Below are 27,977 nucleotides of genomic sequence, written 5' to 3'. Positions count from 1 at the left end.
GCAAGCGGGACATGCTTGTGAGATCTATTGACATTAGATGTTTTTCTTTCTTCCAAAATACACTGCTGCATTATTTTAAGTCGGCGTAGAGTGAATAGAATGGAAAAAAAAAATTTTTTTTTGAAATAAAAATAGTATTCAACAAATAGAAGAATATACACAGTAAAATATATCGATTAGATAATTAATGTACTGCTGCTGGCTTATTCAGCGATTGCAACGGCAACAGATTGCAAATCATCGTGAGATATGGAGACGTTAATGTTTGAGACACCAGCGGCAGAAGCGATCTTGGCAGCTTCGTTATGTAGCTGGACCTTTGGTGGTTCGCCGGACTTTTCACGGACAATTTCGATGTCCTTCAATGGAGCGCCAGCACCTTGAGATTTAACGCCCAATGACTTGAACACGGCTTCCTTAGCGGACCAAGTACCAGCGAAGGAAGATTGTGGACAAGGTTGTCTTTGACAGTATTCGATTTCTTGTTTTGTGAAGTTTCTTTCCAAGAAAGTTTCGTTGTCAATGTTGATACTCTTGATCAATTCAACGTCAACACCTGGTTGCAAAGCAGAGGATTTCTTGGAAGTGTTTTGCTTCAAGTTCTCGACTAATCCGCTCACAACGGTGGCTGTCTTCTTGCTCGATTCAGAAACGAAAGACTCTTCAGATTGAATCTTGGCTTGTGTGAATTTTAGTTCACCGGTCTTCTTGTCACCAGAGACTCTAGCCAATGGGTCCAAGTAGACACTTTGTTCCAATTCATCAGCGTATGGTGCGTGTTCCTTGACGACGAACAAGGAATTGTTGATCATACCGTGGTGGAAGTATTTGTATGCGGCCTTTTCTCTCAAAGAGCATTTCTCAACATACTTTTCGTAAGTTCTCTTGTCGACAGCAGCGTACAAGTAGTCTGGGTGGATAGCAATAGCTTGAGCACCCTTTTGACCGAAACCGAAAGATGTCACGGAGACGGCCTTGATACCGTTGGTTTGGATAGAATGAGATGGGTACAAAATGTATTCGAATTGTTCCAATAATTTATCAACGTTGTCTGCATTACGGTTACCTGGAACAATACCAGAGTTCAAAATTTGCAAAGCACCGTTCATCATCCATGCACCAGCGGCACCCTTTGGATGACCAGTCAAGTACTTTTGGAACACACCAATAACTGGGTTACCTTCGGATCTGCCCAAATGCTTCATCATTTCGTTGATTGTGGCAGATTCGTTCTTATCGTTGGCCTTGGTACTGGTACCATGGAATGAGGCAACGCCCAAGTCATCAATGGTCAAACCGAAAGTGGCCAAGGCACCTCTCAGTGGAGCAATTCTTGGATCAGATTTGTAGAATTCGTTACCCCATTGCTGTTGAGCAGATTTCAATTGGTTAGAAGCTTCACGTTCAATTTCCTCGGTACGTTCTTGGATGAACTCTTGTTGTTCTTCTGCAGAAACATCTTCCAATTCGTATCTCAACATTTCAATTTCGTTTTCAACCCATTGCTTGATTTGTTGTTCACGAGCTAACAATTGTCTCTTTCTGTACTTGATGTCCAACATTGGAGATGGGAACTTCAAGTTACCGTGATGTTCTCTTGCAGTGGTCAAGATACCCTTACCTGGAGCAGGAACAGATCTACCGATCTTATCAGTGGCAGTGGCAGTCATAGCCAAGATACCATAGATTGGAACACCCATCTTCAAAGCCAAATCAGCAGTCATGATAACTTGGATACCGGCACCTTGAGCTTCCATGAAACCGTTACGAGTTGTAGTGGTAGGTCTGGACATTTCAGCTGGGGTACGACCATTTTCGTATTCTTCCAAAGTATTGGAAGTAGCCTTCATGTTACCGAACTCATAAGAACCTTCTTCTTGGAAATCATCATAACCACCAACAATACAGATCTTGGCCTTGTTAGACAAGATGGTTTCTACACCAATGTCTAGAGATTCAACAGCAGTAGCACAAGCACCGACTGGGGTCTTGATAGGACCAGAAGAAGAGATCAACAACATATTAACCCAAGCGGACATAGTGTTGATGAAAGATTCTTGTAAGATATCGTTCTGAACTGGTTCATCCTTGTAACGATCCTTGAACATACCACGCAAGGCAGAAACACCACCCATACCAGAACCAGAACAGTTACCGACTTCAGAAACGTGGACATACTTGTACATTTCATATGGATCAGTAATACCAGAAGAAATGAAGGCTTCAATGACAGAAACCAAGACGAACAAAGTGATTGGGTCAACTTGAGAAATGGTATCTTCAGAAATACCATAAGTCTTAGCATCCCAACCAGTTGGAATTTGACCAGCAACCAAACGGTCAAATCTCAAAGCCTTTGGAATGTACAAAGTAGCACCTTTCAGTAACTTGATAGAGTATTCACCAGTTTCAGGAATTTCCAGAATGTCAACCTTGTCACCATGTTCCAGCTTGAATTGATCGGCAGTTTCCTTGGAAGCTTCAAATGGCTCCAAGTCCTCCTCAATGATGATTTCTTGAATCATTTGTTTCTTATCTGGATTGTAACCATTGAACAATTCTGGTTCAATTAATCTGATACCAGCATGTTCCAAGATGTGAGCTTCGTATTTATTCTTGATATCCTTATCGTCAACTGGTTCGTTGGTCTTGGCATCAGCCCAACCGGTGTATGGACGACCCTTCAAGTTACCGTTGTGATACTTAATCAAACCCATAATCCAGGCCATTTCGACACAACCTTCCAAGGAGAATTCACCATTTGCTTCCATTTCCCATCTGGTTCTTGAGGAACCCCATGGACCAACTTCAGAGAAACCGGTAACAACGATAACTCTTTCCAAGTTCAACATACCTTCCAATTCTGGGGCGCTGAGCTTCTTGATAGCATCGTAAGGTTTCAAGGTTGGGAAGTTCAATTGGATGTTAGCTCTTGGTTGAACCTCCACCTTGGAGTAAGCAGCATCAGCGTTTTCACCAGAAACGACCTTGTGTTCCAAAGCAGTTTCGATGGAAACAGCCTTTCTAACTTCGGAAGTTTCCATCAATTCACCACGCAACTTACCGGTGAATTCCTTCAAGTCAGTCAAAAATTGTAGACCACCGTTCAAATCAGCCATAACTGGAGACTTTTGGCATAAGGTGACAACTTCTGGGATCAAAAGACCCAACAAGTTGAAGGCCATTTCCTTTTGAGAGAATGTACGGACACCCATCTTTTCGATACCTTCAGCAATGATGTTATTGGCGGACATCAAACCGGTACCTCTGGTCCAACCAATGATAGCACCACAAATGGTCAATTGATTAGCCCAGGATTCAGAGTGCCATCTGTTGAACAAAGTTTCCAAAGATAACTTGGATTCCGAGTACATACCATCCCCACCGAAAGTACCGTGGTTAGGAGACATTGGCAAGATAACTTGAGCTGGTCTGGTTTCAATTCCTCTGGCAGATTTTTGCTTCTTGACACAACCCATTAGTCTCAAGATATTAGTCAACATGATTCTGTGAGCGAATTCAGACTTGGAATCGATGTTTTCTAATTCGATACCATTTTCTGGTATGGCGGCAAATGGAATGATGGCATCTAAGTCCCAGCCTAGACCGCCGTTCTTTTCGTCATCGTAAATGAAGTCAATCAAACCTTCAACATCTTGTTTGGAACCTTGATTGAAAGGAACAACGACTAAGGTTGAATTCTTAGAACCATATTTGGCATAAATAGATTGGTAGTAGTCAGTAACCTTCTTAGAGAAACGAGAAGTTGTGACGATAACCTTGGCACCACCTTGAACTAAACCTTGCAATACTTCAGCACCAATGGAACCAGCACCGGCACCAGTGATCAAAACGTATTTATCCTTGTAAGTGACACCGTTGACAGCAGCCTTTTCTAAACCATCCAAGAACAAAGAAGATAGTTGACGGTCATAAGCCCATTCACCACTTGGTAACTTCTTCTTCAAGTGCAAGAATGGAACGGTTTCTCTTGGAATAGTAGATGAAACGGTCTTGTCGATGGCAGACTTCGTTGGTAAGGAAGCGACTTCCTTGGTGGAGTCCTTGTCCAAAGCATCTTCATCGACACCAGCTGCTCTAGTTGAAACAGAAGCATCAATTTCCTTTGATGATTCCAAGAATTGGATCAATTCACCGTACAAAGTTTCGAATTGCAATTGGGTAGAATCGGAGATGTTTTGAGCGGAAGCTTGGGCAGAAATGGCCTTGTAAACTCTCTTCAAATCTTCAGTGATAGAACCTTCGTTGATCTTGGTCAATGGACCACCAACGGCCATTTCTTGAACATATTGAGACAATTTTCTGACGGTTTCTCTTGGTTCTTCAGAATATTTAATGTTACCATTCTTGTCGACAACAGTCTTTGGACCAGTTGGTTTAGAAATATCCTTGTAAACAGGGTCCATATTTAAAACGTGTTTACAGTTTTCGATCAACTGTTGACCCAATTGCTTGGCCAACTTGTAGTTCTCACCTTCTGTTTCATCAGTGTGGGAGATATGATATTCCATGAACTTAATCAAAGTTTCGTTAGATCTGTTCATGATGTTGATAGCTTCAGTGACGACTTCTCTGTCAACGTTCTTTAGAACACCGTGAATAATCTCGAAGTATAGAGTCAACAAAGATTGTCTAGCCCAGTTCCAAGAAGAATCGAACACTCTAGCCTTCTTCTTAGAGAAAGAAGTAGAGACACCTTGAATGAAGTACTCACCCAATTCTTCTGTTAGGTAATCCAATTGACCTTGTAATTCGGCAACGGTATCCTTTTCCTTCAAGAATTTCTTTTCACCTTGGTTCAAATCCATCTTCAAGTAACGAGCAAGGACTTCTAATTGTTGACGAGCCAACACTCTTTGGTCCTTGTTCAATTCATCGAAGGCAGCTGCGTCAATGGTAGCACCACCGGCACCACCGGCACCACCTGCAGCTGCACCAGCAGAGGCGGCGGCAGCCAAGTTGACACCAGCAATTGAAGCGTATTTTTGAGCCATAGAGTCCAAGAATGCCTTTGCATCAGCTTCAGAAGCAATACGAGCAGCTGGTTCGTTAGTTAAAGCGACCAGTAAAACGGAATCTTGTCTACCAGGACCCAAACCCCAACGAGTTTGTAAGTATTTTCTGGCAACGGTGATGGTGAAACCACCAGGCATCTTAGAAGAAAGCAATCTTGAAATCAAAGAAGATGATTGTTTACCTAAAGATCCAGAGAAAGTTTCTTGGAAAGTTTCAGCCAATTCTTCTAATGGAGTTTCTTCTGGCTTTTCTGGAGTGGTACCGAATTCTTTACCCAAGTCACCCAAAATTTCGTTCTGAACGGTAGACTTACCACCGACCAAGTCTTTGATAGTCTTTGATAATGGAACTTGTTCCAAAGATTTCTTCAATTTTTGTGCGACTAATACGTGAATCAATAGAGAAGCCTTAACAGCTTCATCTGGAATTTCAGCAGCTGGACCTGCGGCTGGGGCGGCGGCAACAGGGGCGGCGGCAACTGCGGCAGCTGCAGCAGCCGGAGCTGAAGGAGCTGCAGCAGCGGCTGGAGCTGCAGCTTCTTCTTCTTCTTTAGGAGCCAAATCAGCTGGATCAGGAGTATAGTAAATTTCCTTAGCATCCTTGGAGTAACATAGCACTTGTCTTTGCAAGGACAAAGCAGCATCGTAAGATTCGTACTTGTTTTTGATGGTTCTTTGAGCCATACCAGCCAAAGTTGGAGAAGGACCAATTTCAACAACACGCTCAGAGTTGAAGTCCTTCAAGAAAACATCTTGAGTTTCAATCCATCTCACAGGAGATGCGAATTGATACGCCAAAAGCTCAGTCAATAAGACGTGAGCTAACTCTTGTTCAACTTCTGGTTTCATCTTTAATATCAGAAAGTTTCTTTGGTTGGTTTTTGCAAGATACCAGAGTGAATTGTTAAAATGGTAAGATCAGTCAATTGAGAAGAGTATGTCCTATATGACAATAATACCAAACAATAGTATTTTATTATATATTTTCGATAATATGAAATAATGCGATGGTTTGGGAAAGCCGCCCTTACCATTTTTTGAACTGAGAACACTAACCTTCGTTGGATTTTCACAGAAAATCCTGTAGAATGAATTTTTCTCCCTTCAGTTGTTGGCTTTTTTCCAAAGAAACAAACAAAATTCTAAAGTTTCTGTTGGAAAAGCCAAAGGCCGGGTAATATGCCTGTGTTTTAAAAAAATGTTCCATTCACGTGACTATATGTGGAAACACTTTTGCTATCTCCTTGGCTTCCGTTCTGTTTGCCCTAATGCGCCTTCATCGATATTTGAAAGCTCTTTCTTTTCATGCTGGAAACGAAAAAATTACAGACGAAATATTCACTCAGCTAAACAGTTTAAAAGAAAACTTTTCCACTTCAACGTCTTTTGAACAGGTTGCCTTTACTTCGAGATATCTATGTAGTGTTAAGTGCAACATATTATCCTCTTTTCAGCATTCTGTTCTAATTGAGATAAGTTTACCGTGGCTGAACCGAAGAGCTAATGGATGGGAACTCTGTGAAGAAGGAGTATCTGTTCCGTTGCTACAGGAGTAGCAACTCGTTGAAAGGATTTATTGATTAGAATCATTATTCTTTCAACGGAAGTACTTTAACACTCCCTCTTTAGCTCATGAGGTACAGTTTCGGGTACAGACCGGTACGAAACTGGTTAGTAAATAAATATTTTTTTGTCACCAGGGACCTATGCCTTTCCGACAACTGCAGTTCGTCATGAACACTGTTCTTACGGCAAGCAGAACACCGTTGGCTGCGGCCTTCACCTTTTCCGTTCTGTTTGTTGACGGTTGTCTTTGGAAAACTGGTCCGAATGGAAGAACAAGACTTTCTACCGGTCGTGGTGTGGATAGATTTGTTTTAAACAATTTTTTTCCATGTGCACCTGGACTTTGTGGTTGGTTGTCCCTTATTCCACCCCGAGTGTGTTTTATGAACCAGGATTTTATCCTGGTTTCGGTTGCCACTTGGGACTATTTAATCGGGGTTACATTTTTTGATTTTACATAGTATCTGAGAAGCATCATCTCATAGAGGTATATATGTACTGAGAGAGATAATATGTATACAATATTTTCTTGAAAGTAGATGGGGACAAATTACAGATAGAAAAGTAGGAGTTTCCCGTTGTACCTCTCTTCATCTTATGTCTTAACAACAACTGGAACAACAATAACAACGACCACAATAGCCAAGACTAGGGCCAAGATAATAATACATCTGATCTTATTTTTTCTTGCTCTTCTAGCAGACTTCACAGCTTTATTTGTATGACCAACACCTTGTTCCACATCCTGTTGAGCGTTCTCGACTTGTTTGTCAATGACTTCGATGTTTTCCTGTTGTTCGATAACCAATTGTTCCATATCGTTGAACAATTGTGTTAATTCTGCCATCGTCTTTTCCAACTTCAACAACTCTTGATGACGTTGCTGCACTTCAGCCAAAGCAGTCTTGGCCTCACCACGTCTGTTAGCATTCAACAAAGCTTGAGAAAAAATCTGTTGACCACCAACATCGCTGATGGCAGCTTCCACTTCGTCATCCGTTGCCTCAGGCTGTACAATCCTGTATTGCCTCTTAGCTTGTTCCTTATTCTGCTCCTTGTAATTCACCTCCACGATCCTGTAATCTTGAATGGCCTTCAAAAACCTTTGTCTTGAATTCTCAGCCTGGGCCTCTTTAGCTGAGTCACCAATGGCTTGTTGCTGTGATTGCTTGATTAAATCCTTCAATTGGTATTGTAAGTTCGTTGCTTCTGCTGTAACTGCATCCAACTCCGACCTTGCCTGTTGTTCCCTTTCCTCGTTCACTTCCGACAACAACCTTCTCTGCAACACATCGATGTTGTTAATCAATTGCTGGTAATGAGATAATCCGGTATTGATATTATTGATGCCATTCATAAAACCAACGAAGTCATTATCGTTCTGGCCTGAACCACCATAAGACTGCTGCTGAGGCTGCATCTCATATTCCTGAGCATACGGATTTTTATAACTCATCTTCACTGTGGGGGGCGCGGCTCTTGGTTTATACCTGGTCTATATCTGTTAACTGTCTTCTTTCGTGAACACTTCCTTTTTGTACCTGTCAAAAATGGAAATACACTTTCTTAATTCTTTTCTTAGTATAACAAAACTCTTTATTTCGCTCTTACTTCGCTGAAAAGGAAAGTAACTAACAAACAATAGAACACCAAAAAAACAAGACAAACTCTCAAGTGTTTGCAAACGTCACCAATTGTCGATGGATGTCTGCTCTTCGTTCAACTAGTTCGTATTTTTTTTTTTCTTTTCCTTTAAGTTTCAGGAAATTAGTTTAGTGAAAGTATGTATTTCCAAAAAAGAATAATTGTGTACGTGATAATAAATATCTATGAATAGCAAGCATTGTGCTGGCCGTTCACAAAATTCAAACTTCGACTTTCGGTTAAAAAAAGCCGAACCAACCTAAAAAGTTCGTAAAACCTAAAAGAAAAAATGACACCGACGCTCACTGTGAATGCCACATAAGGGTTCTTCGGGGTGATAGGAAAAGTTGAATCTAGTTTAAAGGGCGAAGCAGACCGGCTTATAATGTAGTGAGTGGGTTATACTACTATTATTAGTTTTTAAATATCTATTTCTTAAATATCTACTTCTTAAGTGGCTACTTCCTTTTCTATAAGATCGAGTAAAAGTCGTAGCCGTTTTTGTTTCGATTCGTGAGTCGGTATTTTGTCGTTTATTTCCTTGAGCGACGTTAATATGGACCCGTATTGATTTGCAACTTGGTTCCAATATTCTTGTGTTTTTTCCTCGTTTTGGCCTTCGTCCTGATCTTCATTCTGAAGATTAGGTTGACTGCTGTCCATCTTTGCAATCAAGGAATCAATCTCTTCGAGAAGTTGGTTTTCTTGTTTTGTATATTCAGAGACAGCGACCTGTGGGGCTTCCCTTCGTAGTTTAGATACTTTTACTGTCTCGTCTTCCCATTCTTGATATAACTTTCTCACTTTTTCGTTCAATTCCACGTCAAAGGGTTCGGTGTACTCTTTCTGTACTTCTTGTATGACGCTTTTCACGGTAGTGCCTTTTCCGGCATCTACAACGTTCATGGACTCGCCTGCCATCTCAAGTACATCCATGAGGAATTGATCCAGTTGAAGCTGTATCTCTTGGCTTACTTGATCGTCTTCTGATGATTCAGGTAAGGCCGTTCGTACCTTTTCATCTATTATTTCCTTAAACTGCTTGTGTAAAAACCTCAACTGTTTTTGTGTTATATCCAGTTTATCCACATATGACGACATAGTTTGTAGGTACCAATGTTTTGACCGTTCTCTACCTTTCTGCTGGAGGTATCCTGCTTTGTTTTCATCTGTTTACGCATTTTCTTGTAGATGATGGACTTTATCTTGATATTATTTCAATATTATTTCAATTCAAAAATTTAAAACATGGAAACATATGTTCAATTTATATAGGGATTATCAGCGAATTAATTGAAGGTTTTCAGGGAAGCGACAGATATTGTACCGTTATCGTGTTGGTTAATCTAGTGTAGTAACGTTCTGTGTACTTGGTTACTTTGTTTTGATCAATTGTTCGAGGCTTCTGGAGATAAAACGGTATTCTAGGACTCATTTCCAAATAGAAAAGTGGATTAATTGTAAAATCGATAATGTCACAGGCCATTTCAGAGGATCAATATGCTCCTTTGTTCGCCCCATTCTTTGGGTTTGCCGGTTGTGCATTTGCTATGATTCTATCGTGTCTTGGTGCTGCCATTGGGACGGCCAAGTCTGGTATCGGTATCTCAGGTATCGGTACTTTCAAACCAGAATTGATTATGAAGTCTTTAATTCCTGTGGTTATGAGTGGTATTCTAGCGGTGTATGGACTTGTGGTGGCAGTCTTGATCGCAGGTGGTCTTTCACCTACTGAAGACTATACCCTCTTTAATGGGTTCATGCACTTGAGTTGCGGGCTTTGTGTTGGGTTCGCGTGTCTAAGTAGTGGTTATGCGATTGGAATCGTGGGAGATGTTGGAGTGAGGAAGTATATGCATCAACCAAGGCTATTTGTTGGAATAGTTCTAATTCTAATTTTTTCAGAAGTTTTGGGTCTTTATGGTATGATTGTTGCCTTGATCTTGAACACTAGAGGCTCGGGAAACTAGTGTTGCTTATCCTCTTCAATGAAGAGATCCCACACTGAAAGCCCTTTCCTCTCTTTTTAGAAGGGTTTAAAAGACGTATGTATAAATATATCGTTGTTAAGTATCTGTGAACTATATTCACTGCACTTTATTTTGTTCTTTATTGATAGTCCACCGTCCGTTCTGGGTTGACTATTACATTGTAGTTAGTGTACGTACTATTAAAATAAAGATGATGGATGGAATAGCGCACTACATTTTTATATGCGTGACTAAAAAATTGCTTCGATCTCTTAAGCTGTCGTGTCCATGGCATCTTCGTCTTTACCGATACTGATGTTTACTTGGCCCTTGTCGTCGATGTATTGGGATTCGAACTCTTGAACGAACTTGACAGAACGAGCACTGTCTAAGAATAAAAGATATGCACGTTCAACATCTTTGACTTCAACAGTGTTTGACTTACGCTTCTGAGCTATTTGTTGAGATACACTGATTAGATTACTACTGTAACGAAGAGAGGTCTCGGAACCAATATTCGTTAGAAGATCGAGGGCTTCAGGCGAAAGCTCTACTTCCTCTTCTGTACTTCTGATAGTTAAGATTGTCTTGATTTCACTTGCATCGTAATTCTTGGTAGTTATTATGATAGATCTATCCAAAAGGTCAAGAGGAAGTCCATGTGGGGATTTGTAGTTGGTACCACGGGTCTTAGAAATACCACGGTTAGTTGCCATTATCACGATTGGTGCAAACTCATCTTCTAAAGCACGGTTAATGAAAGAAAAACATTCAATATCTAGCATGTGAACTTCATCGATGAAGAGAACACCTGGAACAATTTCTGCTTTACCTTCTTCTTTCCATTCTGCGACTTTCGTATTAATTTGGTCACGAACTTCGGATCTGATTTCACCTGTGTCACCGGTAAACAAAGCCAAGAAACCTTGTGTACGAGAGTTTATCACATCAATTTCATGCAATGAAACAGTGTGAACTACAGTCTTTCTTTTTTGAAGTTCACCCTCAGGGCACTGTACAAACTTTGTGTCGGCACCCATGGCATCGTAATCACGAGAACGGGCGAAGGACCTACCTAGTTTGGTGATCTTGCCACTGGCCTTATCTATAGAGATAACATCACCAGCAAGAACCTTTTCTTTAGTTAGACCTTCAATCATCTTATTACCCAACTCATAAATAGTTTCCATGTCTGTGGTTTTAATGGTCAATTTACCTTGTTTATGGCCACCAGTGATTGATCTATCGATCTGGATTTCCACAACCTCACCTTCAATCAATTCGGTTTCTTCCTTAATCTTGATACCAATTGATTTACGGAAAGCTTGAGTTAAAGCTTCGGTTTTAGATAGTTCCAAAGAAAAGATTTCAGAACCAGCAATGGCAGTGAATGGAACGTCTTTACCCAATGATTGAGATAAACCCATGGCCAACGCAGTTTTACCGGTGGAAGGTGGGCCAGCAACTAAGACAGCTCTACCTGCAATACTACCATTTTGAACCATCTTCAAAATGACACCAGCAGCTCTACGAGCTTGCAATTGTCCCACCATACCTTGGGAAGAAGGCTTTGGTTGTAAATTTTCATCTAAACCTAAGCCTGAGATGTGTGAATGTGCAGCAATCAAAGAAAGTGACTTTAGAGTCTCTTGGGAGTCCTGTGTTTGAATAGACATTATTATTCACGTATTCTAATCGATATGAGGAGTTTCTGTCGATACTATATGTTGATATCAAAATTCAGGAAAGATCGAGCACGAAGGTACTTATAATTTGAAGATACTCTCAGTAAATAACATCTGTAATTAATGAATCTCATCTTCAATGTTTTCAAATTCTATTGAACAATTTTTCGACCAGAAGAGGCATCTTCATATGTCACGTGAACAAAGTGACAAAGGAAATAGCTGGAAACATACCGGTAAGTCGAGAACTCATTATGAAGACCTTCAGGATGCAACTCTCAAGCAATTATAATCTTTGATTAATGTCATTTTATTTGTAGTTTGATGATAAGAACCGTCGATACTCCTTCAAACTAACAGCGCCCATTGCTATGTATCCCGATACTGACGCATTGAAATATGTAAAAAGCATGACGTTTTGTAATTAAATAATAAGTGAATTATGTCGTATATTCTGTTCAGCTAGCTTGCATTGGAACCGGAAAGCAGTTGAAAGATATTTCTACTTTTAACCTTAACAGTCTGGAGTTGGTCTGAGAGCGTACTTTTCGAAACCAAGTGATAGTTCATGCTCTTCAACCTCGTCCATGCCCGTTAAAAGATCTGCATCTTCAGGCTTAACCCATGGGTCTCTAGTTCTCTTGTATACAAAGAAACATAACAGGAAAATGCCGAGGTCAATGAAGACCATTAGGTAACAAAACAAGAAACTTTGAACTTCCCAAGAACCGTGCAAGAATACAGTGTATCCTTGAACCCCAATCATCAGAGTTACAGCAAAAAGACCACAATAGGCCGTATAAGGTTGACCCCAAGACTTGAAAGGTAATTCAGGCAACTCTCCTGAAGGATGCTGTTTAATGTAGGCCCTCCTGAATGATAAATAGATAACACATAAAATGGAAAAATTGATAAGTTGAGATGCAGTGATTAAATTTATGAGCCAGTTTAGAACAACAGCACTGTTTGAGCCCAATTGTAGTAAACTTATGAATGCCCACGCTAAAGACACAAGAACGGCATTGATTGGAACCCCACTCTTTGTACAGTATTGGAAAAGTTTTGGAGCATATCCGTCCAAGGACAATCCGTAAAGTGTTCTAGAAGAACAATAAGTATATGCGTTACCTGCAGAAAATGCGGCAGTTACTAATGCAGCGTTAACAACATCTGGTAGTACTTTGATACCCAAGTTGTTCATTGCGATGACATAAGGTGAAGACCCAGCTCCTGGCCTTGGATTGTTGATGACAGCTGTTAGGTTTGGATCGTTACTTGAGCATACAATACCAACACATAAACACCCACCGAGGAATAGTACTGTTAACCTAATGAAAACTTGCTTGAAAGCAACTGGCAAAACTTTTCTGGGAAGTTTACATTCACCAGCAATCATGGCAACATAATCGGGACCTGCGATAGTAAAACTCGCTTGGATGACACATGCAAGGAAACCTTGGAAATAACCCATCGAAGACGACCCTTCATTGTTGGGGAAATATTGCTTAAATTTGGTATCTGTAATATAACGGAAGCCATATCTGTCGTGCTTCGGGTTCCCACCAAGCATTGTAATGAACGTAAACAGAAACAATCCAATAGCTAATAAAATCTTAAAACTAGCCAAAAATGCTTCTGTCTCACCGTAGCACCTTACTGCGAATAACGATATTCCAATATAAAGCAGAACTTGTACACATAATGGGATAGCTGGAGAGAAATCATCTCTCCAATAATGCAGAATGGTATTGACCGCAACAATCTCAAAAGGGATTTGAACACACTCAAGAAACCAGAAATTCCACCCCGCAGTAACAGCTAACGAATCATTGCAACATCTCTTGGCCATCCTCAAGAACGGAGAAGAGATTGGTAAATAACAAACCATCTCTGCTGTGCTGACTGTAATACAGAGAATCGGAATACACCATAACGAAAATCCAAGAATTAACGATACCGGTCCACCACGGTATAACGCCTTACCGATACTGACAAACAACGCTGTCCCAATGACACCTGATATACCTATAAGTTGCACATGACGATTCTGAAGTTTTCTCGACGTAGAGTTGTTGAAATAACTGCTGTTATCATCAGAAGATATGACTATCTCTTCTGACTCTTGAACTTTTTTCTTTGATGACGAAGATATAGACCCTGGCATCAATCCCTTAATTACACTACTTCCCTCTTGGTCTAAACGTATATAGTTATTGGTCATACGAAAGGATAACTCTACACTGAATACCACTAATTGCTCATAGAAAGCTTACCATACACATACGTATTTATATGTATATGTAAATGTAAATTTATATGTATGTACGTTTAGTAAGTACCAAAATGGCACAACCATTTTCAGCTCGAGAGTCATAAATCCCAGGTTAATTTCGAACAAAACTTTTTTAATTACCGGACAATTACATGTACATCTGTTTCAATAGAAACAGAAACAATCTGGAGCAGGGGAAAAGGGAAAAAATTTTCATTAGTGCATAAGTAGATGACCTTTTCAATTATCACGACAACACTGCGAATGAGTTCTACTTACACTATTTCTTTTTCGGAGATAGAGTCCAAATCTGCCATATACTTTCTCGAATAGCTATGTACACGAAACATACACTGATCACGGATGTAGTGTTTCTGTTTGCTCATAATTGTACCTTTCTGTAAAGCAATCAGCTAGTATTTAAGCTTTTAGTTTCTAGCATGTCCCCCAAGTATGGCTGTTTCCCCAGAAGCACAGGAACAATAACAGGAACTACTGATGGAGAAAAAAACCTGTGGATAATTCCTAGAGTTGGAGTAGTTTAGTATTGTGAATGGAATAGAGCTTATATAGAAGTAAAGTGCACTCAAGTAATGATATTATTTACATGGTAGATGTCACATTTTTTCACTCTCTCGAGAAGTTGGTCCCTTCGTTTGAAGAACGTACATCCCAGCCAGGCATTTCGGATCACGTGATCATGTTGGGGTTTTATTTTTCGACTTTATGCCGGGTAACAACGATGGCTTTTATCCAGGATGCATTCCAATGTGACCCGGCTTTAGAAAATCCCAAAATCGAAGAAATGTATATTAAAGGCGATATAATATTCATACACATAATGTGCGTAAATTGCGTAATGGATCGAAGGTCAGGTTTAGTCTGAACTTGACCCATTTGTTCTGAGAAACTACAAGTAAGATAAATTACTTCAATAATTTCTGTACGAAAGAAGTGAAAAGTTCACTTTCGGTTAAAGTGCTATATTTTTAAAAAGACCTCTTTATTCTTCAGGATCTTCGGTTCTTATTACTATAAATATAACGGTTATTCCTCCGGTAATAAACCATGGATATTGATGACCCGTGGAGAAGTGTCGGGTCAAGCACTCTTAACCATGGAGTGGCAGGTTTGAATATATTGAATGGCAGCACAGACGATCAATTGGATAAACTTAAGCAAAGTCTACGAAACTCTATCGATGACTCTAAATGGGGACATGTTTATAAATTACTGGAAGATATCGACTCCAGTGAGATGGAATTTCAATCTGCAGTTGAAAGTCTAAATGTTAATGATAAACGTCTAACTGGTGTTCCTGTAATAACGTATTGTATTGCGTATGACAGACTACCGTTCTTAGAGACGTTACTAAGTAACAGGGAAAGTTATAAGAAGGGATTGGATTTAAACCTTACTGATGATTTAAACCATTGGACGCCCATCATGTGGTGTTGTTATTTGAATCGATATGCGTGTTTAACGGAATTGATGAGATTTTCTGATAAGTTAGACATGTTCTATACAACCAGCACTGGACAATCGGTGCAATCATTATTGGTACCGGGAACCGCTATTTATTCATTCATGGATATACATCAGGTGTTCAATGGTAAACCAAAAGATTTGCCTGATTTGTATAAAGCACCACCAGAAATGAATACTGCAATTGATCCGACCATTGATGAGTTGAATTTACGGACTGTGGATATGAGATTGCATGATGACATAGATGATAATACTGCATATTTCGAACCTGAAAGTCGTTCGGCTATACTTGATGTTAAACCTGATATTCCTCCAGATTCCGAGTTTAATTACAAGCATCTTGAACCTAGGCAATACATCTCTTTTACTAGTTTGGATATCGAAAGTTTATCTTCATTGGTTGCAAAACTTCCAAACAAATACCCTCATAAACCCAACATTGCGGCCGCAGTTACTTTCCAATGCATCAGATACGCTCATCACAAAAGGCATAATAGAACCATGATTGAATCTATCCATAACTCATGTCTTCAAAAGTTATTAGCGGCAGATCCGAACCAGGACATCCTAAAGCAATCTTATACGTTGGGATATCTCAACCTATTGTATTATTACATGTATCGTGACGAAATGGTCTTCCCTGCATACCCCCATTTATTACAGGATATTATAGACTCCATTCTACTGTTAATAAAAAATCTATCGGCATCCATCAATTCAAGACTAGAACCATTATTACATCCTGGAATCCTTGAATATACAACGATCTCTGATGTTAAGGAAACGTTGTACAAAAATGACTGGAACTTTTTCAAGAAGCGGAAGCTCAAGCGTATGAAACATGATTCATATGACGACATTCTTCAGCTTTTGTATCCTCCCTCAGTAAAGGAACAAATGAAACCTTCTCCTCTTAAAATCGTTCAGATTTTTGGTGCCTTGACATATGTTTTCGACTTGCATGACATTCATCCAGTTCTTTTGCAACAGTGCTTGTCTATATCATCTAAGTGGTTGGCTAATACAATTTTCAACGAGATTATACAATCTAAGCAACTCTCTTCAAGAGCACACGCGATGCAAATAAGATTGAATCTCTCGATCTTACAAGATTGGGTGAAAAACCATAACTTTTCTGTCCAGAAGCCCGATCTAATGGATGACTTCATGTGGCAAAGGTTCCCACTGACTATAGTTCAAGATGTTGGATCCATTGATCTGAAGAAGCCTTCTCAACCTCTTGAAAACGTTTATTTCTATAAACCGATCAAAAAGGAACCTTGTACGGACGAATCAAACTCATTATTCTTTTACCAATCTTTTGCACATATCTGGCAATTTCATTTGGAACCAGTTTATCAACTATTACAATGGTTACAAGTTGCCACTTCCTTGGATCCGAATGAAGATGTTCTGAATGGTACTATTGATAGGTTAAGCCGATTAAACGTTACACAGTTGTATAAATCGTTGGATCGTTACAGATATGAACTCAATGAAGGAAAAACCAGCATGAAGAAACTTTTGAAGCAAAAGGTGAAAGCTATCAAAGATCAACAACCCGTTTTACTTGACATCGAATTTTCTGTTAAGCTAACTCTACCTACCCTTCAAGAGCTATACTTTTTATATGATGAATGCGAGTCCAGTTATAGATTTTTGCCGATTTTACCAATTGCGATACAAGATGAAATAGACGAAATTCATGACCAGATCAAAATTGATAATCAGTTTGAGGTGTCATCTAATGCCTTTGAAGACATGGACGAACCAAAACCCGCTGCACATGCAGTTTGGACCTCTAATGAAATGAAACTTACAGAAAATCCTTGGTGAACATTAAGTAAATAATTTATTGATATGCGGATTTAAACTAAATGGTTAAAGTTTGCTTCGATTTTTATAAATGCCTTGTTTATAGAGGAATCGAATATATGCATCCATTGGGATTATGCAATTTGGAAATATTAGTCCTAACTCTGACATGATATTCTTCTGTTAGTGATTTTTTCCGTTGTTCTTGATCTTTAGTTAGATTAGATGAATCATGTCTATTTTGTATCTCATGCAGGTCTTTTACACTATCCCATTCATTTGTTCTACCTGACATGAAATTGGTATGATTGATTGAGTCTTCAAAATACTTGTCTTCTATTTCTGAGGAGTCATTCTGAGGACCGAATCGTGCGAAGGCTTTAGTCAGGTTCTGAGTATCTATATCAGCATTTTCTTTCGATCCAGTTCTGGGTACTCTTTCTCCTTCGGATTTTGGTATTTCCGAACTTGACACAAGGTATACAAATGATGATACAGACCATTCGTACCAAACTCTGCTATTTAAGTCATTTCTAGTAATGAATACTTCAAGTTCAGTGTCATCATTTAAGAACAAGGGTTCCTTCAAGGGGAAAAACATTGGTGACCATGATTTCATATTTTCCGTATGATTCACTTTAGTGGCAGTTGATCCGTTATGGCTTCTGGAGTTATCTATGTTAGAATTTTCCTGATCTTCTAAAGTTTTAATGACAGAGTCATTTGGAACTATGCTCAAGGTTATATCTCCGTATAATGTTGCAATAAAGTATCCAGCAATACCATGAATTTCACTTTTATGCTTTACTCGAAAGTGGGATATTGAACTTTTGTTAAATTGATGCTGTTGTTGATGCAAATGTGAGAATGACCATATTTCATTTACTCTGGATGATGTACGGCAATATGGAACATTGTGAATTATTGAAGGTTTTTCGAGATATTCTGGTCCTTTTTCAATGAGGCTTTGGTATAAAATTGGAGATGATATAGGAGACGCATAGGAACTATATCCTTGAGGAATAAACCTTGTGTTAGGTTTTGAATGGAAAGCTTCTATTGGAGCAATACATTCGGGAGATAACTCGTTACAGCCGAAAGACCCCAAAAGTTCACTGATGCAGAGATCGACTTTAATATTTTCATCCCATTCTCGGATGTCAGTACGGATAACTTCAACTTTGTTGTCCCAGTGTTCAAAGTTGCGTTTCTGTAAATAGAGAAGTGCTTGTGGGTTTTTTTCGATAGCCAATAGCCTGAAGTTGGTTACTCCAAGTTTATGTAACACTTGGAATGTCTTATCCACCAATGGACCCCTGCCTGCACCTGCAACTAATGTGATAAGTTCTGTAGGGCCTCTCCAACTGGACGAATTTTCTGTCAAAATTTCAGATACAGCGACCATGATAGCCCTCTCGTATAATTCGTACTTGACAGTATCCTTTTCGAAAACTTGGTAAACTGCATTCGAAAGATTATCATGATGGGGTAGTAGCGGAGGCATGATTGTAGGTGCACTGTGGACAACATCTTGGGTCTCCATTAGTATGAGCTTATCTCCCTTTTTCAATAAATAATTGAGGTATTCTAGGTACTGTGTAGGTTCAATTTTGAGTTTATCCGTGTATTTCTCCATACCATGTAAAACGATAGCTAGTTCGCCAAATGTTGATGCGTTACCGTTAACACGTTGGAACTCAGTGATTAAATGCTGATTAAATTTATTCAATACAGGGTAATTGTATTGATTTGTTGTGAATATGGATGCAGAGATCAAAAGACATGTGACAGGTTCGCTCAGCCATCTGTTTAGCACAAAACTGGGAGTCTTCTGTCTAGGTAGAGCTAGAGATACAGTCAATTTAGGCTCGTATCCGCACATTTTCCTGATCGTGTTCCACAGTTCCCAAGTCGAAAGTGGATCTGAATCTTCAAACAAAGGTAACGAAATAGATATTGTCGGACACGCTTCTTTAAAAGTATCAAATACTGTACACAAAGATTGTGCGTAGTAATGAAGCGTGTGTAACTTTTTAGGAGGAGCTAAGATAACCTGTCTGATTCCAACGAAATTTGCATAATGCAATTCGTGCTCCAACACTTGCAAAGATAAAGTCCGGACATCAGCATCATGGCTCTCGAGCTCTAAAAAGTAAGAGACCAATCCAATATATGAAACATTTCCATTAGATGGCAATACCCCCAGCTCTTGCAATTGAGGAGGATCTAACTTTAGTTCTTCATTCCATCCATGACCGTGATCTCGAAAATCTTCAAACTTGGCCTTCATGGCATCCTTGTATCTGGTATTTGTCAAGGGCAGCAGCACATAGTCATAATTCTCTACTCTTTTATCTGTAGAAGAAGTTCCAAGAACATCAGCGGAATGTTCACTGTGAGGTTTGATCCCGACGAAAACATTACTTCGACTTGCCATTTCAGCACATACAAACACACAAACGCAGCACGCAGAACAGTTTCACAACAACAGTCAAACGTTTATTGGTAAACCCTTCTTCAGCTATACCGTAATTATGGTAGACACTACACCAGTGATAGCTCTGTGTCCTATTCTTTTACCTCATCTCTGACCATCAATAGTGACGGATCTGGTTTCTGTCCTAAACAATATTTATTTTCATTTTTTTTTTGTAAACAATACTATTTTAATACCTAAGATCTTTTCAGTTATGCTAAAGACATGATATGTGATGAGCGAATAAGATCCAGCATCAGTAGTCTAGGGTTAATTAACACTCCAATTGTATAGCTTAAGTTGTGATCGAATCTAACAATGTATTCGACGCACGCTTTCCAAGGCAGAAAGCTTTCTGATCAGGAAAGAACGAGAGTTCTCGAATTTCAAGATAGCATTCATTATTCACCAAGATACTCCGACGATACACACGAATACAGACATGTAATGCTTCCCAAGGCCATGCTAAAAGTGATACCTTCTGATTATTTCAACGGAGACACTGGTACTTTGCGAATCTTAACAGAAGACGAATGGAGAGGGTTAGGAATTACACAATCTCTGGGATGGGAACATTACGAATGCCATGCGCCTGAACCACATATTTTACTATTTAAGAGACCACTGAATTACGAGGCTGAAATACGTGCGGCGCATGCTGCCGCACAGCAGCAGCAAAAATCAATTGCTGCAGGCCAACAAAGTCAAAATATATGAACTACCCACTAAAGACTTTAAAATGAAATAATAAGAAAATCGTATTCCAGTTTTACGCGTTACACTGTTAATAAGAGAGAATAATGTTTCCCCAAAGATCTGCAATTCCTGGCTGCACACTTTGTGTAAGTTAGTCTTCTGTTGTCAAACTTGCAAATGGCTTAAGACGCCTGAATTGTACTTCTGGAGAAGTGTTTAGCATATGTACATACCACATTTATGTATGTGTTGAGATTCCTTATTGATACCAAAATTTGTATATAAGTCAAATTATAAATAATGAAACTAACCAAAAACAAACGCTGGACTATGAAAGAAACACAGTTTTCTCTCGTTAGGGCGTCCTAGGTGAGTGTGATTGAGAGTGCAGTTGCCGTGTAAGAGTAATATCTTCTCAGCGTATAGGAAATGGATAATCCTAGGGTAAAATATCTGGAAGAACTGATACTGGCGTTAAAATCAGCAGGAACTGTAGGAAATGGTATAGAGTTAGATAGCACTTTGCAATTAGATGAAAAGAATGGGAAATTACTACAGACATTGTTGAAGAATACGCAATCTACGAATACGGATGAGGTGATCTTTCACAAATCCTTTCAAGCACTTGATTTATTTCTGCGATGCAACCAACACCTTTTCTCAGCCAATGTTAAAGAGATTACTATGATCGAGGTTATTTTAAACAATATGGTTAGTTGTTCGCTAATGCATTGGTCCAATATGCAATATATTTGGCTTATAAACAAATACGTGAGTGCATGGTTAAAAGCGTACTCTTTTGCATCGACCTCCAATTTACAGATTTGGTTCACTGAACAAATGGTTCAGTATGAAAAGTTACTAGTAACATGTCTGAGAGGTAAGCTAGAGAAGCCGACGTTTCATTCCCTCTTGAAAAAAATAGTGATAGTGAACGGTTGGATTATGAGGGATGGACTACTTCGAAATTACAGCTATAGAAGATGGCAAAGTCAGTTTCAGAAATTGATGCGATTGCTAGCCTTTGTTTTGAAATCAACTAACGAACCAAGTGTCGAAGTTGCGAGCATCTTGCAATTACTTGTTCGTTACATCTCTTTATCTAAAGAGTCATTGTCAATATTCAGATTCTCGTTTGACCTCATACAAACTTTAATTAAAGATCATCATCAGCATATCTCTCCGACCATTTTAGCCAAGACTTTGTTACGGACTTTGTACCTTTGTATCCATGACGAATCAAAGTTGGCAGAGATCAAGAATACATTCGAATTACATGAATGGATCAACACGAATAAGAATGCTGATCCCCTGTTTATTAGATCGATAAAATACGTTTCAGTGAAACTAGGGTTCCTGGAATCGATGGAAGAGTTTACATTCTCTAATAAGCAATTGCATTGGCTTCATCAAGCCATAGAAAATCCGAAGCTACGTCTAGTCTCTGGGAATGTTCGAAATTGTATAGCTGATAGTGCTGATATAAGATCTTTCTACGATAAGGTGAAAGAATCATTACTAAACACGATAAAGGATGGTGACACCGCAAAATTGACACATTCGATGCATTCCATCAGACAATTGGCTATAAAAGAAAAGTTTGTCAATAACAATCTTGTAAGATCTCCACAGGTGGAATTCAATGCCTCTCAAAATATGAGGCTATCATCTTTAAACTTGGTTCCATTGCACAAGTCTTTGGCATTTCAATTATTGGCCAAGCACGTTATAAAAAGCATACCCATTACAGATATGCCAGAAGCCATGCTCACCGGTGTTGTCCTTATTTTGATAGAAGTATTTTCTCGATTTGAACCTCCAAAACTTGAAGAGACTTCAGACTTAATTCAACAAAGTGATGGTTACGGTTGTTTACAGGTCTTTCAAAGAGCATCTAATAGCAGATCAAGGTTTTTACGCCTTCTATCTGTTCGCCTTCTTCCCTATTTTGCTAGCCTTGGCTCAAAGTATGAAGACATCAACCTGAAATTCCTAATAATATTTCTTCAGAAGCCTAAGGCCCCATATTTGACGGAAACTTTACATATGAGTTGGATTAACCTAATCATTAATTGTAATAGTGAATACTTCGATGATTTGCTTTTGAAATTGATAGATCTTTTTAATTCGAGTGACTTCGCAGAGCACACAATGATGGCGGCACAATTACGGTATCTCTCTAAAATTCAAGGGAAATCTCCGTACCAATTATTATCGCCAATTTTGCCTGTTTTATTCAAAAAGATGGGTAGAAGCTTGGTTGAGAAGAAACTAGGTCTACAGAGAATTGTTCAACTTGTTGATTATCCTGCAAAGACTCTACTGGAGAACTTTCAAAGATATGTTGTCCCTTCTGCTTTAGGTCAATATAAGAGCGATGTTATCACTGAGGTAGCTCGTATCATGTCCGGTAATGACAAATCTCTCGTAGAGGAAAAGAAGTTAAAGCTTTTAGACAGGAACAGTAGACAGATATTTGCAGTAGCATTAGTGAAACATGGATTTTTTTCAATCGAAACCATTCAAACCCTTTTTCTAAATACGGCGCCAAAATTTAGAAAGAATTATATTACCTTATATTTGCCTGATTACAAGACATTAGCAGAAGTTTTAAAGATGAGCAAACAAATATTAACATTAGACGGTCAAATTACAGAAACGGAAAGGTGCGTTCTCTCTTCATTAAGATTTCTTCTTATAACAAACTTCTCAAAAGATAAAAGACGAGGCACTAGATTTAAGAATATAGAAGATTGGAACGAAGAAATGGAAGAACAATTTCAGCAGAAACTTGAGCAAAATGTGTTAGGTATATTCCAAGTTTTTTCGAATGATATGCATGATTCGGATGGTAAAACTTCTTATTATGAAAAACTACGAGTACTGAATGGTATAAGTTTTTTGATGAAATATGCTTCCAAGAAATCTATTATATCTGCACTTGCTCAGCTGAGTATATGTTTACAAACAGGGTCGGAGATACCAGAAATCCAACATAATACACTCGAATGCTGGCATTTGCTGATAAAACTTTTGAATGAGGAGCAAATAACAGCCATAATCAATGATCTGTTCTGCTTGATCTTACAGAAATGGTCAACATTTAGTTCTTCTTGCAAGCTAGAATGCCAAGCGATTTTTGATACGTTGCTGAAAGATAGACAAAAGTTGGTACTTGAAGGAAGGCCATTCATACTTCTCGCATTTTTAAATAACCCAGAATTTCAGGTCCTAGAGAGACATCCCACTGTTGCTCGTAAGGTTTTGAAGGTTATTTCAACTACCAACTGGCTCAAGGTTTTCACAGAAAATCTCGGAAGTAACAATAGATATGTCATTTTGCAAACCCTGCTTGAGTTGGAAAAGTATTTCAGCACAACCATTCACAGAAAACATGTCGACGTTGTAACAAAACATGACGATTCGTCGCACCTGTCCACGTTATTGGGGGCATTGCTTGATTCCACTTACAAATTTAGAAATAGAGATCTCAAAATTTGTCAAATAGCAGCATCATGTATTAGCCTGATAGGACTATTAGATGTTACCAAGCATGCTCTACCCAGGAATACTAATCTATCTGAAGAAATTTGTGACTTTAATAATCATTCCCAAACAGTCAAATTTTTAATCAGTATTGTAAACAACATTTTAGTACCCGCATTCTGGCAAAGTGAAAACCCCACAAAACAACTATTCGTTGCATTGGTGATGCAAGAATCTCTGAAGTATTGTGGGCTCAGTTCAGTTAATTGGGATATTAACAGACCCGATGATTATCCTGTAGAAGCTAAATTATGGTCCAGGTTTAATGATATCTCTAAGACCACTTTGTTTCCATTACTATCGTCGCTCTATCTTGCCCAGTCGTGGAAAGAATATGTTCCCTTGAGTTATCCTTCGTTTAAAGTGAAAGATGGCTACCAAGTGTGGATACGCAACCTTACTTTGGACTTGCTTAAGATAGGTACAGAGGAAGATCATCCGCTTCACGTTTTTTCTTCTTTGATCAGAGAAGATGATGGTACATTATCAAATTTCTTACTGCCATTCATCACGATGGATATCATTCTCAGAGCCAATAAACATAACGAGTATTCGAAAATCATCGAAAATCTCTCCATAGAGTTCGAGTTCATTTTCAATTTCGATCTTCAGCAACTAAATCACTTTCAGATAGACTCGCTCAAGATGGCTTACAATACCATTTTCAGGGTTTATGAATACTGTAAAAAATGGGTTAGTAGTTTCAAGCAAGACTATCAAGCAGCCAACGGAACTTACATGATTCAGGAGGATAAAGTTTTGCAAGTTTTGGACCGAACTGAGAGATTCGTAAACACAATACCGTCAGACACCCTCGCCAAGAAATCGTTGGAAACAGATTCCTTTGAACGCTCAGCGCTTTACCTTGAGCAAAGTTATAGAGAACACGGAACCTCGTCTTTGGCGTCCACCGACTTATTGCAATGTATTCAGAACACATATGCCGAAATTGGGGATGTAGACGCTGTAGGTGGTGTGCTAAAGATGTTTTCTACTGGGAATTTAACCACAAAAATAGAAGAACTGCAATATTCAAAAAACTGGAAAATGGCTCAAGACTGTTTTGAAGCTCTTGGTGATTTTAAGCTATCAGCTAATTCTACCACTAGTTCAGAACTGGTTAAGTCATCAAATATGAAAATGTTAAAGTCAATGTATAGCCATCAACTATACGAAGAACTATTGATGAAGGTTAAAGTGCATCTTCCTGAGACGAAGGGATTCTTGGTCGATAATGACGGAGATTTGTTGAATATGGGTATTGAAGCTGTCAGTCAAACTGGTAACATTGTTGAGTTAACGAGGTGGATTGAAAGAGTGGAGCACATTCAAATGTTTAACGATCCCTCATTACTTTTGCATTATAATATTGCCAAGGTTTTGCAAGCTGTTAGTAGAAATCAGCAGCAAAATGTGGAGCGCTATATAAACAAATGTTTCACTCTTATTGGAGCCCAATTTACCATTCCATCTACTAGCACAACTTTGTTGAAGAATCGAGAAGTTTTGCAAAAGCTTCACGCACTTACAGATATCAAACTGCTGTGCAGCGCACATACTCAGTCTGAATTTTCAAATGCTTCGAAAGCATTAGATGGTAGGCTGTCGCACGTAGGTTCGGATTTTTCTCCAAATCATTATCTTTTGTCAATAAGGAAAACTGTAGAAATTATTTCAAAGAATCAGCATCTACAGAATGACATTTCGAATGTGTATTTCCAACTTTCTCAGCTTGATCGTAAAGAAAATCGTCTTGATTTGGCAGCAGAAGATTTGATGAATGCTTTGAAATATAACCACCATTCCGCGGAGCTTGAGTTTGCAGAAATTTTATGGAAACAAGGTGAAAAAGATATGGCCTTGAAAACTGTTGCAGAGATAACAAAACGATTTAAAGATGATCCTTCTACTGCTTCCTCCGAAAATCAAGATTTCAAGGAAGTGCTATTGAAGTATACGGAGTGGTTGGATTTGTCTAATAGCTCGGTTTCTGAGCAAATTATCAAGCAATACAACGAGCTTATTCGTTTTGATAAAAATTGGGACGCTCCATTTTACTCTATGGGTTTGTATTACAGTAAGCTTCTGGAGAAGAAAAAGGCTGAAGGATATGTTTCTGATGGCTCATTAGAATATAGATCAATCACAAACTTTTTGACCTCTTTCGAGAAAGGCTCTCCCAACATAAGACAATCCTTGCCAAAAGTTGTCACACTTTGGTTAGACACAGCTAAAAACGACGTGAATAATAGCATTTCTGATGTTAGTAATTATTCTTCAAGAATCTGCAACAAAATCGATACGGCAGTCAAAAATTGCGGTATACATATATGGTATACCGTTTTAACTCAACTTCTCTCCAGGTTAATGCATCCTCATACCGCGACAATACACACCATTGTTAACATATTATTTCATATGACGTTGGAATATCCTTCAGTGATGCTATGGTATATATCGATTTTGTTGAACTCAGAAAGCCTGGAAAGAAGGAATATAGGGAAACAAATAGTTGAAGCATTCCAGAAAAAAAACCCAAGGACTAAATTACCAGGAACAGCGATATCATTGGTGCAGTCATTGACCAGGGTATGTATAAAAGACGTTAAGAATACTGCTAGCAGATCAGGGAGATCAATAGATAGTGATTTCAAATTTAATCTAGAACTCGCGCCAAATGACATGTGTGTGCCCGTCAACATTAATTTAAAGAAGCTTTTACCATCCACAGCTACGAGCATGAACTCAGATCTATTCAAAAGTGTCATGGTTTCCATCGCCAGATTTTCATCCCAGTACATGGTATTTAACAGTTTGAAAAAACCGAAAAAGCTCACTGTGATCGGCTCTGATGGAAATATTTACGGCATCATGTGCAAAAAAGAGGATGTCAGACAGGATAATCAATATATGCAGTTTGCCAACACAATGAGTTTCCTGTTGAGTAAAGATGTCGAGTCTAGAAAACGAAATTTAGGAATAACTACTTATGGTGTTCTCTCTTTACGTGAAGATTGTGGACTATTAGAAATAGTTCCTAACGTGGTTACGTTACGTTCGCTTTTGAGTATGAAATATGAAAGTATGAAGATAAAATACTCATTAAAATCATTACAGGAAAAATGGCAATCAATACCTTCGGACCAAAAGTTGGCGTTTCATAAGGACTGTTTGAAAAAGTTTCCACCAGTTTTATATCAGTGGTTTCTTGACAACTTCCCGGATCCAATCACATGGTATAACGCAAGAAATGGATTTGTCAGATCTTACTCTGTTATGGCAATGGTCGGCCATATATTGGGTCTCGGGGATAGACACTGTGAAAATATCCTTTTGGATGTCTTGACAGGAAGAGTCTTGCATGTTGATTTTGACTGTCTTTTCGAGAAGGGTAAAAAGCTTCCTGTTCCAGAAATTGTTCCATTCAGATTGACGCAAAATATTACTGACGCATTTGGTATTATTGGAACGGAGGGTACTTTCAAAAAGTCAAGTGAAGTTACTCTAAGAGTCATGAGAAACAATGAAATAGGTCTTGTAAACATAATTGAAACTATTATGTATGACAGGAAAATCGATGAGTCAATACAAAACGCCCTTAAAGTTCTTCGAGACAAAATTAGAGGCATTGATGCCCGTGATGGACTGGCTTTGAGTGTTAGTGGGCAAGTGGAAGCTCTCACTCAAGAATCATGTTCGGTGGAAAATCTAAGTAAAATGTATATCGGTTGGTTGCCTTTTTGGTAATTATTCCTTAAAATCTATGTTACAATTTTCTACAAA

At 38.8% G+C, this 27,977-nt stretch overlaps 10 protein-coding genes across 10 annotated transcripts; 4 read left to right on the top strand and 6 right to left on the bottom strand.

Annotated features, from left to right (window-relative positions):
• Positions 1-203: 203 nt before the first annotated feature.
• On the bottom strand, positions 204-5,885 carry FAS2 (trifunctional fatty acid synthase subunit FAS2; the record flags this gene model as incomplete). Its single annotated transcript, XM_452914.1, has 1 exon — positions 204-5,885. One exon carries the CDS (start codon positions 5,883-5,885, stop codon positions 204-206), a length of 5,682 nt encoding a protein of 1,893 aa, XP_452914.1.
• A 1,312-nt stretch (positions 5,886-7,197) lies between these two features.
• On the bottom strand, positions 7,198-8,058 carry SSO1 (syntaxin; the record flags this gene model as incomplete). The annotated part of the gene is made up of 1 exon (XM_452913.1): positions 7,198-8,058. One exon carries the CDS (start codon positions 8,056-8,058, stop codon positions 7,198-7,200), a length of 861 nt encoding a protein of 286 aa, XP_452913.1.
• A 638-nt stretch (positions 8,059-8,696) lies between these two features.
• Positions 8,697-9,347, bottom strand: NSL1 (MIND complex subunit NSL1; the record flags this gene model as incomplete). Its single annotated transcript, XM_452912.1, has 1 exon — positions 8,697-9,347. The coding sequence occupies one exon, from the start codon at positions 9,345-9,347 to the stop codon at positions 8,697-8,699; it is 651 nt and encodes a 216-aa protein (XP_452912.1).
• A 371-nt stretch (positions 9,348-9,718) lies between these two features.
• On the top strand, positions 9,719-10,216 carry VMA11 (H(+)-transporting V0 sector ATPase subunit c'; the record flags this gene model as incomplete). Its single annotated transcript, XM_452911.1, has 1 exon — positions 9,719-10,216. The coding sequence occupies one exon, from the start codon at positions 9,719-9,721 to the stop codon at positions 10,214-10,216; it is 498 nt and encodes a 165-aa protein (XP_452911.1).
• Positions 10,217-10,488: 272 nt separating this feature from the next.
• Positions 10,489-11,892, bottom strand: RVB2 (RuvB family ATP-dependent DNA helicase reptin; the record flags this gene model as incomplete). Its single annotated transcript, XM_452910.1, has 1 exon — positions 10,489-11,892. One exon carries the CDS (start codon positions 11,890-11,892, stop codon positions 10,489-10,491), a length of 1,404 nt encoding a protein of 467 aa, XP_452910.1.
• Positions 11,893-12,415: 523 nt separating this feature from the next.
• Positions 12,416-14,122, bottom strand: AGP2 (Agp2p; the record flags this gene model as incomplete). Its single annotated transcript, XM_452909.1, has 1 exon — positions 12,416-14,122. The coding sequence occupies one exon, from the start codon at positions 14,120-14,122 to the stop codon at positions 12,416-12,418; it is 1,707 nt and encodes a 568-aa protein (XP_452909.1).
• Positions 14,123-15,241: 1,119 nt separating this feature from the next.
• KLLA0_C15851g (uncharacterized protein) lies at positions 15,242-17,497 on the top strand (the record flags this gene model as incomplete). Its single annotated transcript, XM_452908.1, has 1 exon — positions 15,242-17,497. The coding sequence occupies one exon, from the start codon at positions 15,242-15,244 to the stop codon at positions 17,495-17,497; it is 2,256 nt and encodes a 751-aa protein (XP_452908.1).
• A 79-nt stretch (positions 17,498-17,576) lies between these two features.
• On the bottom strand, positions 17,577-19,913 carry HSL7 (protein arginine N-methyltransferase; the record flags this gene model as incomplete). The annotated part of the gene is made up of 1 exon (XM_452907.1): positions 17,577-19,913. The coding sequence occupies one exon, from the start codon at positions 19,911-19,913 to the stop codon at positions 17,577-17,579; it is 2,337 nt and encodes a 778-aa protein (XP_452907.1).
• A 357-nt stretch (positions 19,914-20,270) lies between these two features.
• Positions 20,271-20,669, top strand: CKS1 (cyclin-dependent protein kinase regulatory subunit CKS1; the record flags this gene model as incomplete). The annotated part of the gene is made up of 1 exon (XM_452906.1): positions 20,271-20,669. One exon carries the CDS (start codon positions 20,271-20,273, stop codon positions 20,667-20,669), a length of 399 nt encoding a protein of 132 aa, XP_452906.1.
• Positions 20,670-21,077: 408 nt separating this feature from the next.
• MEC1 (protein kinase MEC1) lies at positions 21,078-27,941 on the top strand (the record flags this gene model as incomplete). Its single annotated transcript, XM_452905.1, has 1 exon — positions 21,078-27,941. The coding sequence occupies one exon, from the start codon at positions 21,078-21,080 to the stop codon at positions 27,939-27,941; it is 6,864 nt and encodes a 2,287-aa protein (XP_452905.1).
• Between the last annotated feature and the right edge of the window lie 36 nt (positions 27,942-27,977).

The sequence above is a fragment of the Kluyveromyces lactis genome (assembly GCF_000002515.2).
Source record: "Kluyveromyces lactis strain NRRL Y-1140 chromosome C complete sequence".
NCBI classification, from domain to species: Eukaryota; Fungi; Ascomycota; class Saccharomycetes; order Saccharomycetales; family Saccharomycetaceae; genus Kluyveromyces; species Kluyveromyces lactis.
The sequence above is the reverse complement of the archived record's forward strand: the minus strand, read 5'-3'. Positions and strand labels throughout refer to the sequence as shown.